Source organism: Medicago sativa, chromosome 5 (genome assembly GCF_051527215.1).
Source record: "Medicago sativa cultivar Bolivia chromosome 5, Bolivia_mono, whole genome shotgun sequence".
Taxonomy (NCBI): domain Eukaryota; kingdom Viridiplantae; phylum Streptophyta; class Magnoliopsida; order Fabales; family Fabaceae; genus Medicago; species Medicago sativa.
In genome coordinates this window covers 70,665,193-70,679,627 of record NC_140753.1, presented here as the reverse complement: position 1 = coordinate 70,679,627, position 14,435 = coordinate 70,665,193, and the positions used below count along the sequence as shown (strand labels likewise).

Genomic DNA, 14,435 nt, shown 5'->3' with positions numbered 1-14,435 from the left:
GTCCTTCAAAATCGCGGTAACTTTCCACAACAACACAAAAGCTATAATTTGTAGTTTCTTAAAACCACGACAAAAATGCATAAAAAACCATAAAAAACATTTATCTAAGATAAAAACGGTAAACCAAAGACACACTAAAGTATAAACATGTCGTACATCAAATCAAATTCTAACAAAAGTGTGTTATCTTTCTATACATGAAAGTGCAATTCCCTTCGAAACCATTAACAATCTTGTTACGTATGTAATGCAACCATCCACATGTACATCTCTCAAACATTTAAAACACTTAACCGAATACTAACCATGATTAGGTAAAGAGAAATGATATTTTGACAACCACTTTTTGACAACTTTTGGACAACTTTCTCTCTCATACTTACATGATGTTGTTATCCTCTCTCTTCCTTTTTCTCTCTCCATTGTTTTTGACCAATAAGAAGTGAGAAAAATAAGGTTGTCAACAAAGTTGTCATCAAATGGATGTCAAAATATCATTACTCTTAGGTAAAACTACTTAAAGTGTAGGGCTCCCTATTTGGACTCCAATTTGTCTTAAAAAAACATAAAATAAATATTCTTACCTAACTAATTTGAATAAACAAATACCTAAAAAAGTGAACCCCATTTCCATGTTTTACTGCTATGTTATTCCCAAAACCGATACTCTTTCATTTCTCTCACAAATAAGAGCGAACCCTATAACACGTTTTCTTTCAATTCAACAAAATTCAGATCAGACAAGAAGAAAATGACACCGATTTTCACTTCAATTTCCCTTTTCACTATAACCCTAACCCTAACCCTAATTCAATTTACACATGCAAATTCTGAAGGAGACGCTCTTTACACACTCAAACGAAGCCTCACCGATCCTGACAACGTTCTTCAGAGCTGGGATCCGACCCTAGTTAGTCCTTGTACCTGGTTTCATGTCACATGCAACCAAGACAATCGTGTCACTCGAGTGTATTCTTTCTGTCTCATAAACTTTTTTGTACTGTTTTTGTTTCTGATTCATTGTTTTTGTGTAGTGATTAATCAAATTAAGTGGGAAAAATGATTAATTTGTTCATTTTTGGATTGTTCTGTTTGGTGTTTTAGTTTGATTGTTATAATTGATTTGGACGTTGTTTTTGGGTTTTTGAGGGAAATTATTGTGAAATTTGTTTTTTTATTTATGATTATTATATGTTACTATTTGTGGGTCAAGGTTCAGTTTGTTGCTCTTTTTGGGGTTTGAATAGTTATTATTTGAGAGTTATGTTAGTGATCCAAATATAGTTTATGTTAGTGTAATTTGGGAGTTATAGTTATAATTATAGCGTAATTTGATCCATGTAATTGACCCCACTTTGTGGGATCAAACTTGATTGTTGTTGCTGTTATAAGTTGGGAGTTATGTTAGTGATCAATCAGTGAAAATTGATTGACATGTAAGTCCTATATGGTGCTTGTTTTAACGAATTTTCTTAATTTGTCAATTGCTGTTGGAAATTGAGGGTTTTTAAAGTTTGAGATTGACTTATTCTATGTCTGGATTCGCTTGTTTTTAATGAAACAAACATCACTTTGCTCTCAATGATTTGGGCCCTGTTTGGATAAACAACTTATTTTGCAGCTTATAGCGTAAGCGTTTATGATATAAGCGGTTATGAATAAGCTATTTTTGCAACACAAGATAAAATAAAGTTAAACTATTTTTATTTTTTTTTATAATCTATAAGCTGTTTCATAAGCTATCTTAGAGAGCTTATGACAATAAGCTGAAAACAACTTATAAACAAGTCATAGCCTGTTTCTCCCAAACAGTGTCACAAGTGCTTATATCAGTTGATAAGCTTAAATAAGCAAATCCAAACAGGCCCTTGATGTAATTATTTGCTATCCGAAGTATTTTTTATTTGTTTTAACCTTTAAATTACTTTCCTTCCCTGTTTCATGCTCGATTTTTCCATGTTGTAAACTATATCTCTTTTCTGGAAAGCTTTAATGGAATTTAACTTGGATGCCTTTGTTTGTATTATATTTTTATATTTTATTTTATGGTATTAGACAATGTTTTTGTTGGTGTTTGATTTTCTGGGCACAAGATTATTCGTGGTAATATATTTCTGCAAAGCCATTAAATAACACCATTCTCTTAACTTTCATGTTATGATACTTCTACAGGGATCTTGGTAATTCTAACCTATCTGGACATTTGGTACCTGAACTCGGGAAGCTAGAGCATCTTCAATATCTGTATGTGTTGAATGTGATTTTAGTAGTACTAAAATAATCAGCCTATTAGATTTTGTTGTGGTTCTCCTCGTCTTGTGAAATGTTTCAATGTTCGTTAGTGTTGACTGTGGTTCTCTTTTTGTTGGATGTAGTGAGTTGTACAAAAACAACATTCAAGGAACTATTCCTAAAGAGCTTGGGAACCTCAAGAGTCTTGTTAGCTTGGACTTGTATAACAACAACATATCAGGAACCATCCCACCTTCATTGGGGAAATTGAAGAATCTTGTGTTTTTGTAAGTCTGGTTAATATAGCTTAGTGTTACGCTCTTTATGCATGAATAGACTGTGCCATGTCATTTGCTTTCCCTTTCCATTCACATCAGCTGCTTGCACGGCTTAGAGTGTTGCAGGGGAAATTCAGGAACCTGTGATTTGCAACTTGTTGTAGACTTAAGTTTCTTTACTTCGTGCTTTTATACAAAGTTATGGCATTGACAGTTGTGGGTTTAGGGCATGTTATTTAGATGATTAGCTTTAGGGCATATGTTTGATATTAAGACAGCTGAAACATGGTTGTATATTGCTAAATGAATTGCATCCAAAATTTACACCCTCACTGCCACCTAAATAAAGAGGAAATTTGGCGTATTGGTTTGAGTTGATGCAGTGTGAGTTAGAGGTTATGGGTTTGAATGTTAGAATCAGTCTCTTTCAGAGGTTGTCTACAATAAGTCCACAACGGGTACAACTCTTTCTTGGACCCTTCCGTAGTGGGAGCTTTATAAAACTCTCACCTAATTATCGATGCTTGATAACATAGGGAAAATTCAGCTGTATATTGAATGTTGTTATCACTGTAGCCTTGTATTGTAGAAAAGCACCAAGTCCATGTGTGAGACCTTAAAAAACCACTTGCCCATTTTAGGTGTTCAATTTCTTTTGCCCAACTTATATTCCTCAATGAGCCTGTAGCTTATATAACCAAATGTGTGGCTCGTTGTAATTCTGTTTTGAAATGTTTGAAGCTGTCAGTCTTTCAATACGTGGCATAACTTGCCACATTGCTCACTAATGAAGATTTTGATTATTATTTTGTCATAACTTATTCAGCATTTGCATGTTTCTTGTCATTTTTTTTGCAGACGGCTTAATGACAATCGACTAACTGGTCCAATCCCTAGGGAGCTCATTGCTATTACAAGCCTAAAAGTAGTGTAAGTCACGTTTGTCTTTATATATGTTGTTAACATTACATGAATATGTGTACTTTCAAAGAGTCTAAACATTCCCTTTATTTTCAGGGATGTCTCCAACAATAACTTATGTGGCACAATTCCTACCTCTGGGCCATTCGAGCATATTCCATTGAATAAGTACGTCCCAAAATTTCTTGTATTTCTCATCTGTTTTAACTCTTAGCATACAGCTTTCTTCTTGTTTTCTATGTATCTATCTCTTCCTTGCTGGTTGTTGCTCCGACTCTTTATGTCTTCTCTCATGCACCCTGTTTATAATGTCGGGTTTATTTATACGTACCCTTGTCTGCTATATGCTGTTTCTCTGTTGAAGTTACAGTTGCTTGTTGATTAAGATGCTGTGAGTTGAGTATCTTGCTTTCAGGCTGTTTGGTGCCTATTTTTGAAATTTAGTAAAACTTTGATTGTATTATTTGATTGCTGTCGTATGATGGCATGGCACACAATGTGTGCAGTAGCAGAGTAATGGCAAATTTTGATTTAATAAGACCTCTGCTTCTGCCACATGCTATGCTGCACTGTTGCAACACACTCAGTGAGATTATATTTTATTGTCTGATATTTTTTTTTGTTGACTAAATTGTCTGATATTGTTAGTCATACACAGTTGTTAGCAATGCATTGTTTAGTGCTTTGATTTGAAATGTTCATAAGCCTGCCTTCTGGAATCTAACCAGAACAAATTTCTGCTAGTTGGGTGCCTTTTTTCCTTCTAATTAGTTAATTACTTGTAATATTGAATAACATTGTTTTGTTTCATCGTTGTAGCTTTGAGAATAACCCCCGTTTGGAAGGTCCAGAGTTGTTGGGACTAGTAAGTTACGACACAAACTGCTCGTGAACAACATGATGCTGTAGGAACTCAATCGATGTTTAATTATATTGTGTATTCTAAGATTGAAGTGTATTACGTCATAGTGCAATGGGGTGTGGTGTATATGTAAATTTACATACTGAAGAGTGTTGGCATTTGTACCAGTATTATGATCTTCCACTGAAGTTGATGTCTTGAGTATCTATCTATCTATTGATGTAAAATACTAGAAAAGAAAACAACTTGGTCACTGATAAAATATTTGTGACGCAATAGTAATGCCGTTTGTTAGGTCCTATTTCAAGCTTTGTTATTATTTCTGTCAATGAAAATGAAAGTGTTTAGAGAGTGTTTTACCACTTAGATTTTTTTTTTTTTTTTTTTTTGTGCATATGATTTGAATTTTCAAACACCATTTTATGATTTGTTTGAGGGAAGCTAAAACTGAAAACTACAGGCAAATTGTTGTATCCTGGATTGTAAGGGTTTCAAATGAATAAAGTTTGCTTTTGCAAGATTTTTATTTAATGGGCACCTGACTTGGAAATAGCTAATAATTTTATCAGCTTGACTATGGTGCTGTATCATTTTCAAATTAAATCCTCAAATGTGAGGTCAAACATCTTTCTTAATCAAGAAAATGATAGTTTCATTGTAGTAACTAGATCTCACTGTTTATCACCTACCGGCAACCACCATTTGTCATCACATGTTCTTTGTCTTTGTTTTGTTGTTAGATGAATTTCTTTTTTTAGTGTTTCTGGTAGTTTCCTCAGTAGCCTCTAGATTTTCTATCTGGTGGACCTTGAGGCTTTTGGATGGATGTACTTTCGGTTCTTCCTACTGTTTACTATTATTAATTTTTAATATGGAATCAAGAAAAACATTAATTTGTACCCAAAAAAACATTATATTTCTATGGACTATGGCTATGAATTGATAAAAAAATCGACTGCATGGAGCAGATATTTTAATCCTTCCTTCTCCTACCTGCTCCTCATTTTCGATCCTTTTCTGTCAACTAATATTTCAAAATCAGAGAGTAATGAGTATTGCAACTTTCATAATTTCAGTTTAGTTTGTGACTGAACGTGGTAAAGTTATAAATCCTTTAACAGAACATTTTCTCAGAATATTTGGCTTATCTGTCTAAAAGGAAGTTCTCAATGTGAATCAAACTATTCTCAAATGCAATAATTCATATTATTTTTGAATTCTGTTATTTTGACGCACAAATTAGACCTGACAATAAATTATAGGGTTAATATAGTTCAGACACCTAGTTTATTATGTTTAGTAGATGGTCATGGTTAATATATAACAAGGTGTCACAACTTATTAACTATCAACCGAACACAATTAACACCATTTTAAATATCAAAAGCCACAATTTTCAAGTGTTCAAATACTCACATAAATATGTATTCATTTAGAAACTGGGTTAATTTTTTTTTTTTTTGAATGGCTAGAAACTGGGTTAATGAAATTCAAAATCGTGATTAATTGATTAATGAGTTACACCACTTGAGGCTGGCTTCATGATGTTGGCTTTGTACCTCTCAATATCTTAGATCAATTCTCATTAATGTTAGTTTCGATGAGTTAGTTTATTTTATTTTTTTTATAAATTATTTATCTAGGTTCGTCTCTAACCAATGTGTGTGGAAAAACATTAGTCTCATTAATTGTGCTTGAATGATAACTTTCAGTTTATTTTTCTTTTCAAAAGGTAACGAAAACACAATTTATGAATGTAATGCGACAGACAGGAGGATAGGATTTCAAGTTTGTTTCGTTTATAATTAAACTACGTATAATTGTAATGCAGGAGCGTATCATCGAATGTCAGGATGGCCGAGTGGTCTAAGGCGCCAGACTCAAGTTCTGGTCTTCGAGAGAGGGCGTGGGTTCAAATCCCACTTCTGACATTTCTTTTTTCCCACTTCTGACATTTCTTTTTTTATTATTTAAATAAAATAAAACCTTTGGGATAAGGTTTAGTAACGTCCATGGGTAAATAAATATTCTTCCTATGCTGTTTTTTCTTCTACCATTCTATTATATCATTTCTTTTTTCCCACTTCTGACATTTCTTTTTTTATTATTTAAATAAAATAAAACCTTTGGGATAAGGTTTAGTAACGTCCATGGGTAAATAAATATTCTTCCTATGCTGTTTTTTCTTCTACCATTCTATTATATCATAAAAACATTTTAACACTCCTTCAAAACAAATATTTACATAAGAGACTTGAACAAAAAAAAAAAATTACATGAGAAAAAAAGCCAGTTAATTTACGTTTGTTTTTTTGTTCATAAAGAAGATCAATTTTGTAAATTTTTGTTTATTATATAAACCTTATTCCACTTCTGACTTTTTTTTTTTGTTGCAAATTTATGGGAGAAGACAATTTATATCAATTTTCTTCTCTTATGTAAATTTACATAAAACCAGTATTATATTAACCTTTGAAATTTATATCAATTTTCTTCTCTTATGTAAATTTACATAAAACCATTATTATATTAACCTTTGAAAATTCTGTAAATTTAGCATATTTTTTTAGAGAAACGCTAGCTAGTAGCAACATACATTCTAACACACACTTTTCAACACACTCTTTTTGATTGATTAAAATTAACATGAGACCCACCAAATTTATATGGACCTACATTATTTGGTCGGACCCATGTGAATTTTAACTCATCAAAGAGAGTTTGTTGGAAAGTGTGTGTTGCTAACATTTCTAAAAAATTTATATCAATTTTTTAAATTATATAATATTTTCTTGTCCCTTTATTTGGGATAGGTTTTTTTGTTTTTTGAGGAAATTTGGGATAAGGTTTATGATTTATAATTTTGTTTATTTTCCCTCAAAAATCTATACAATTTTGTTTGAATTTACTTGATATATACCGTACTTCCTTTTGAGAGGAAGCTGGAGTTAGTTAACAAGGTCCAGTAAACTTATTATCGTGCATTTTTCTTTCATGAGAGAAGAAAAAATAATTAATAGGAGAATAAAAATATTGAGTTCGTTAGTACATGCATTTTGCTTTCTTTTTCTTGTGAGTTACATGCATTGTCTTTCTCACAGGATGTGGCTTGGACATTACTATTAAATAATTATGGTAGGTTGAAAATGTGAAACATTCCTCAAATGTGTTGTGTGTGCGCACAAATGTTAAATTAAAATAGGAGTTTGGATTTTTCATTGTCACATAGAGTCTCATTTCCATATGGTATGTTCAAAATGCTACTATTCCTAAAATATCATTAATTTACACTTAAATAAAACTATTCAGATGTAAGTTTTTTTTTTGAAGGACATGTAGGTTTAATTTTAACTAAAAATATATTTTCTACTATTTTGAATTAATATTAATTAGCCAAATGTTAATTTGTTGCTAAACACTTTATTCACAACTAACACTCTAAGACTCTAACCACCATTTTTCCCTTCAATTGGTTTTTAACACCATTATCCAACATGCTTAAAAAAAAACACCATTATCCGAAAATGAACACCAACCAATTATTTTTAGAGAAAATGAACACCAACAATATTAAGTCATATGTTAAGTTCATAAATATCCACGAACCCTACCAAGTACCAACATTCACGATGATTTAATTGCTTGTATTTGACTAGATCCAATTTGTATTTCTTTAAAAGAATTTGTTTAGATCCAATTGCTATGAGACATGTCCGGTGAATTTAAATACATTTAATCACGTTATGTACCACTAATTATTTTTTTGAAGCACTACCAAAAAATATATATCTCAACCAAAAAAAAGGGTTAATTAAGTTTTTAGTCTCTATAAATATTCACAGTTTTGTTTTTAGTCCCTACAAAATAAAATCACACTTTTTAGTCCTTGTGACATTTTCCTTAAGCATTTTAGGGACTAAAAATGCTGATCGAAAAATTTTATAGGGACTAAAAATGCTGATGGAAAATTTTATAGGGACTAAAAATGTTGATGAAAAATTTTATAGGGACTAAAAAGTGTGATTTTATTTTGTAGGGACTAAAAACAAAATTCTGAATATTTATAGGGACCATTAACTTAATTAACCCAAAAAAAATATTTTTTTGAAGAAGCTAAATTAGTCCATCTAAATTGACACCAGAGAGAATTGAACCTTAGACCTCAAGGAGGAGCACACTCCTGAGTTTATGTACCACTAATTATAACATTAATAATAGCTTTCCTTATAAAAACAATAATAGCACCCTTAAAAAAACAATAATAGCAACAACGAATTACTATATTTTTTTTTAAGGAACAACAAACCATTTTTTAATCCACTAAAAAAACCAATTTTTAACGTTTTTGTTGTTGATGGTACAATATGTTCAATGGCTTTAACAATAAAAAGAAATTAAGTCATACAATACTCTCATAAAAATAACGAATAGCTGGTAATATTGAAATAAGACAATTCATAAAACTAAATTTAGAATAATGACTTTCTAAAAAAATAAAATAAAAAATACTAACAAATTTTTTAGAAGGGAATACTAACTAATCTCTTACTACCAATATCATATTCTGTAAAGAACTCTCTTCATTTATAATAAATATTATTTTCTTCGTTCTAAATTATACGATGTTGTGGACATTTAAGACGTATTAAGCAATATACACAAACAATATGATGTCCAAATTAAATAGCACCTGATGCACCTTATATGGGTCAGAGATGTGTTTTTAAATTCAACAAAGATATGATGTACACAAACGAAACACTGCTAAATTCGTACTTTAATGAGTTGTAATAGAAGAAAAAATCTAAAAGCTTTCAAGATTTTTTTTACCAACACAGGTAGCTTTCGGACTGAAATCTCTAGTAATTTGCTGTCGGTAACTCTTGAAAACCTTCTATCACAACCATAAAAAAAACACAAGTACATCAAAAGTAGATTTACCAAGTAAAAAAACAGTTTCAGATGCAGAAAAATATTTCAACCAAATGTTACATTACAGCAGAAAAACTTCAAGAAGCATGATTAGAAACAAAATTCAAAACTGTGCACATGCTTTCTCGAACAACAATAACATTATACTACACACATGAAACACCTTGTAACAATAAAATTCAAGAATCACTCACAATATAACATAAGAATCTTTGAGATTGAAGAAGAAGAGCGAGAGAAATTGGTGCCTCAGGGACAATGTTGAGTAGAAAATGAAGTAATCAAACGTGTAGTCATGATAATGTAGATTTTGGCGTGTAGTGATGAATGGAGCGAATGGAAAGAAAAAAAGCGCCAAAAATAGCAAATGTATCAAGCTCTGTATGGTAAAATAACTTATTTTCAATAATTGAGGTTGCCAATTTACTACACTTTCTTCTCTAAAAAAAAAAATTACTACACTCTCTCTACACATTCATAATTTTAAAAGTAAAAAATATTAAACATATATGTATTTTTATGTCATTTTATATTTAACTTTCAATTTAAGTAAGTAGTTTTTCATCTATCAGCCATCAAAATGTCATAATATTATGTCTATATTTTAATTGACTAAAACGTCAACGTTTCTTTGCAGCTATTACTCTACGTTGACTTTTAATTGACTAAAATATTTTGTCTATATTTAACTTTTTATGTCAAGTAGTCTAATCCTAAGAAAGCCTCTTTTAAGATAAATAAGTGAGATGTCATATGTTCGAACCCCACCACCTACGTATATTATACAATATCCCTAGATACAACTTACAAACACAACTTATTATTCTTCACTTCCATATTTCTTTTTTCAGTTTTCAGACAAATACAACTTACAAACAATGAAGTGAAATGAAGATATGTGTGTTTGTGATTACGATACGATCATATATACCTTCACCACAACCGATTTTAACACTCTTGAATCGAGTTTGAGTATGCAAGAACTCAAGTATCATGTCCGGTGTAAAACAGAGAAAAATCACTATATTGATTCTATTTAAGTTAGGCAGATGACTAACATGATACTTGCATAAGTTAAATTATTTTTGTATACGCTAATATGCTATCAGTTGATTTTTGTATAAGCTATATAAGTTTTTTTTATAGCAAAAGATAAAATAAAGTTAAATTATTTTTGTATATGCTATAAGTTGATTTCAAGTTATCATGGAGAACCTCTATAAAAAAATTATCTTAGAGAACTTATGAAAATAAGCTGAATTTTTTTTATCGAGAATGTCATAAGGTGTTTTTATAAATACTCTCAATCAATACCACAAAACTTATCCAAGTATACAGGTTCAACTAAGCCCAATCCCAACAACCGTAAAAATTAAAGTGCATTTTTAAGATCGGTTCAATCACTTTTTAAGTCGGCCAATTCAATCAATCTTAAAAGTGTTAACGCCAATTAATTGTCGCTGAAAAATATTGAATAACAGTTAACTAACGCTAATATAATGGAATGAACAATTTCATAAATGAGAAGAATAATAATCTAAGACCGGGTTTGAACATGTTTTCAAAACCCATATTTAAACTTAGATTTTTTTACCAATTCCCCAAAGGCTAATTTCCAATTCGTCAAACTTGGCGTGGGCCAGATCTCAAATTTAAGTAATAGTTGATTAGATAAAATTGATATATTTAGTTTAAAATTTAGATAAAGTATATAATTTTTTTTAACAATCTTCACTTATATATATCACTATTTATAATAGTGGTTTGGATTAAAATTCTCCAATAACTATTTTATAGCCAATTTTCGTGGTGCAACGATGGCTTTAGGTAGTATTAAGCATTTTCTATTTATTTGAGAATTTTTTTTCTTCCAAACTTTCCGACTTCCCTCGAGTCCTACTGGATTTCGAATTATATACTCCGAAAATTATAAAACACGTTTAAAAATCTCCCTCTATTTTTCAGATTATAAACAATGCTGGAGGGTGAGAAAATAAATCCATTTTTTTGGGTCAAAGAAAGTGAGATATCAATTGACAAACAAATTTGCAAGAAGGCCCAATAAACAACTGAAAATGACTTCCTTAATAAACCCCTCAAATTGCTCAACCAATCAGGTCGTAACTCCATCAATATTTTTTTTGTGAGTAGCTCTCGATCGGATCATTATTTGCAATGAATATTTTCTGAAAATATGAGCAATTTGTGGGACCTATTAAACAATCATCCAACTGAAAAATAAAAGTGAGTAGAAAAAAAGGATCCAAAAGTGGTAAGAAGTTTAGTTTGTTTTGGAACTTAACTTCTATGAATCAAGAAAATAAGGAGTGATTTTTTTTTTCTTCTCTGATTGGTCCATTTTAATTTCCAGCTACTAACTTTTGAGAAAAAAAAATTAAAGGAAAATTTAATTTTTAAAATCACACTAATATTAACCTTTTACGATGATATTTGAATTCTGTCCCTTGAATTGAACAAACACCTCATGGACAAGAATACACTAACACTTCCATGACATAAGAAAAACAATTTTCAATCAATAAGAATGATAAAGTCTTATTTCAACATGAATTAATTTGCACCTTATGGCTGTATTAAAGGTAAAATGTGTAACAAAACCATTTATTATAAACTTTATTTTAAATGATTTCTAGGAACAATTTATCACCAAAATGAACTTATTTTGCAGCCTAGCTATGCAATAAAATTCACAATCCTCAATGAAGCTCTTATTTAGTTGCCTGTGCAATTATGTTACTCAATGAACTAGCCTCTTCTTTGGCAGCTTCCACTAACTCCTCCTACAAAACATACCATAAAATAAAACTTCTTTTTATCAAAAACAAGGTAATATAAAACATAGGACTAATTTGAAGTTATACCTGTGCAGCTATCAATCTTAAAGTTGTTCTTTTGCTAGTCTCTTGCATCATTCCAGCTAACATAACTTCATCCAATATAAAATATGCCTGATAACATAAACATTAACTTTAATTAACTATTGATTGTAAAATATGTACATTATGATTCTATTTATAGGGCTCAATTAACTAACCAATTGAGTGACTAACTTCTAACTTCACTAACTCATAACTCACCAACTATTTCCAACTATCTTAACACATTTTGAAGATCTTATTGAAATAAATTGGAAACAGTTAAACATGTTCTAAGTTATTTTCATAAGTTTTTTCAAACAATATACAAGTATTTATATCAAAATATAAAATCAAATAATCTATGAAGAAACTCTTCGAAACCGATATCCAACTATAGTTACACTAAGTGTATTACTATTTTCTTTTTCTTTTCTGAATGATAAATTTTATTTAAAAACCAGATATATGTTCAAGACAAACAGAGACCGGTGATTCAGAGAATACAAACTAAATAAGAGAGAATGATGTTTCAGAAGAGATTTACATTACCTTATGGAAATTAAAGATCAAATCTAGCTCACAAACCTGATAAGCATTAGAGAAAAATTCAGGTTCTAAAGTTTGAAGACAAATTATTAACAACTTAAGAGAACTGAAAACAATAGTTCATTGATGATACTCACACTGCCAAAATAGCGATCCAACGTCTCAACATAGTGATGAATAATGGAGAGGGTCTCCAATTCATTGTCTTCTTGATCATTGCAGATGCAAAAGTAAAGACTAGCATATCTAAACAAGAAATCAAAACCAAAAGACTCCTAGTTACTTATAGTTCAATAATGTATGTTGATACACTTACACAAACAAAGCAACATAAGTGTTAATTACTATGACACAGACTCGGTCACTAGACACGACACTGACATTTCGACATTGATAATGATTTGAAAAATTGAAGAAAATCAATGTAACTATATATGTCAATGTCATGTCGATGTTTAACACAGACATGTGTCAGATACTAGACATGCCTTTAATATAAAATTTCGGTGCCACATATTATAGTCTTGACACACACCTTTTATAAACAACTCTGAGTCCCCTCCATTCCACAAAGTTGCATAGCTTTGGACCTCGAGAGATAATTAGGCCACTTAATTCTCTAATTACCTCCAAAAGATCAAGAAGAAAACAAACAAGAAACAATTTAAGCAATATAGTTAGCATACACATTAATTTGAGCAAGGGGAAACAATTTACAAAATCATGTCACAAAGAATGTAACATAATCAACATGTACTCTATGAATACATTAGCATCAAATATAAATAAGCAAGTGCCAAAATCTTGTCACATTTCATATATCGCCAAATCATTGTTCATATTGTTTATGGCCAAAATCATTATTCATATTGTTTATGGTGATTCAACATGTACTTTATATTCCACCCAAAAAACAAAAATTGCACTTTCGGTGACAAAGCAATGCCCCATGTGATATCGAATCCAACAATTGATGCAATTTGATTATTCAATTACCATAATGTTAAAATAAACATTTTATATATTGAATTAGAGACAAATAGTACCTTGGATCGTTCCTTTTGAGAATATGGCGAATACCATTTTGTGAGCCTCACTTTTCCTTGTCGACTAATGAGAAGCACAAAGTGAATCTACACAAACAAAATTATTATAATTTTTCAAAGTCTCACAAGTTGAAATTAAATAAACACCTAATCATACATAAGATCTAGCAATAATATTTCAACATCACGTAGAGTGTCTCAAATCTGATGTTAGAATAGCACAAATAAATATGATCTTTGAATACAAACCAATAGTATAACTTTTTTAGGCTAATCTCACAAATTGTGACACAATTTAGATTAGGTACATTGGAAGGAATCACATGATTATTTTCAAACATGTAATAACGTGAATTTCAATGATTGATGGGGGAAATTAAAAAGGTTAAAGTGAAATCTTTTAGTGATGATGAGAATGAGAAGAGAGAATATCTACCATTTGATAATTATATTGATGGAATTTGAGAGGAATAGAAAGAAACTCTATGTGGATTGTTGATTTTCACTCTTCAGAAAGGGACAATGGTTTTCCACTTTGTAAATGCGTTAATTATTAAATCTGTGTTTTGATCTATCAAATCCTAACCTTTCTTTCCAAAGTTGAGAGGGTCAAACCTAACGCTTTATTTTTTATTATTGACCTTTTCTTTTTAAAAGAAAAACTTCAAAAAGATTAGTATATAAAGATTAGTTTTGATACAATACTGGTAATCATTATTTTTTACACCATCAACTAATC

General features: G+C 30.5%; 2 protein-coding genes and 1 non-coding gene across 3 annotated transcripts; 2 read left to right on the top strand and 1 right to left on the bottom strand.

Annotated features, from left to right (window-relative positions):
* Positions 1 to 632: 632 nt before the first annotated feature.
* On the top strand, positions 633 to 4,594 carry LOC146924548 (leucine-rich repeat protein 1-like). The gene is made up of 6 exons (XM_085710644.1): positions 633 to 969; positions 2,173 to 2,244; positions 2,376 to 2,519; positions 3,369 to 3,440; positions 3,528 to 3,599; positions 4,251 to 4,594. Exons 1-6 carry the CDS (start codon positions 752 to 754, stop codon positions 4,321 to 4,323), a joined length of 651 nt encoding a protein of 216 aa, XP_085566770.1. The 5' UTR covers positions 633 to 751; the 3' UTR covers positions 4,324 to 4,594.
* A 1,546-nt stretch (positions 4,595 to 6,140) lies between these two features.
* TRNAL-CAA (transfer RNA leucine (anticodon CAA)) lies at positions 6,141 to 6,224 on the top strand. Its single transcript has one exon. It is a non-coding gene; the product is annotated as a tRNA-Leu (tRNA).
* A 5,530-nt stretch (positions 6,225 to 11,754) lies between these two features.
* On the bottom strand, positions 11,755 to 14,272 carry LOC146924546 (AP-1 complex subunit sigma-2-like). Its single transcript, XM_085710643.1, has 7 exons — positions 14,133 to 14,272; positions 13,697 to 13,783; positions 13,186 to 13,277; positions 12,788 to 12,896; positions 12,654 to 12,689; positions 12,108 to 12,194; positions 11,755 to 12,026 (listed from the first exon to the last, which is right to left on the bottom strand). The coding sequence occupies exons 1-7, from the start codon at positions 14,133 to 14,135 to the stop codon at positions 11,955 to 11,957; spliced, it is 486 nt and encodes a 161-aa protein (XP_085566769.1). The 5' UTR covers positions 14,136 to 14,272; the 3' UTR covers positions 11,755 to 11,954.
* Between the last annotated feature and the right edge of the window lie 163 nt (positions 14,273 to 14,435).

Excerpts from the sequence above, each read along its gene's own strand:
- LOC146924548 (XM_085710644.1), top strand. The coding sequence starts at position 752 with ATGACACCGATTTTCACTTCAATTTCCCTTTTCACTATAACCCTAACC. Across the intron at positions 970-2,172 it reads GACAATCGTGTCACTCGAGT|GGATCTTGGTAATTCTAACC; the intron begins GTATTCTTTCTG and ends ATACTTCTACAG. Across the intron at positions 3,441-3,527 it reads ATTACAAGCCTAAAAGTAGT|GGATGTCTCCAACAATAACT; the intron begins GTAAGTCACGTT and ends CTTTATTTTCAG.
- LOC146924546 (XM_085710643.1), bottom strand. Across the intron at positions 12,897-13,185 it reads CTCAGAGTTGTTTATAAAAG|ATATGCTAGTCTTTACTTTT; the intron begins GTGTGTGTCAAG and ends TTTCTTGTTTAG. Across the intron at positions 12,027-12,107 it reads TAAGATTGATAGCTGCACAG|GAGGAGTTAGTGGAAGCTGC; the intron begins GTATAACTTCAA and ends TATGTTTTGTAG.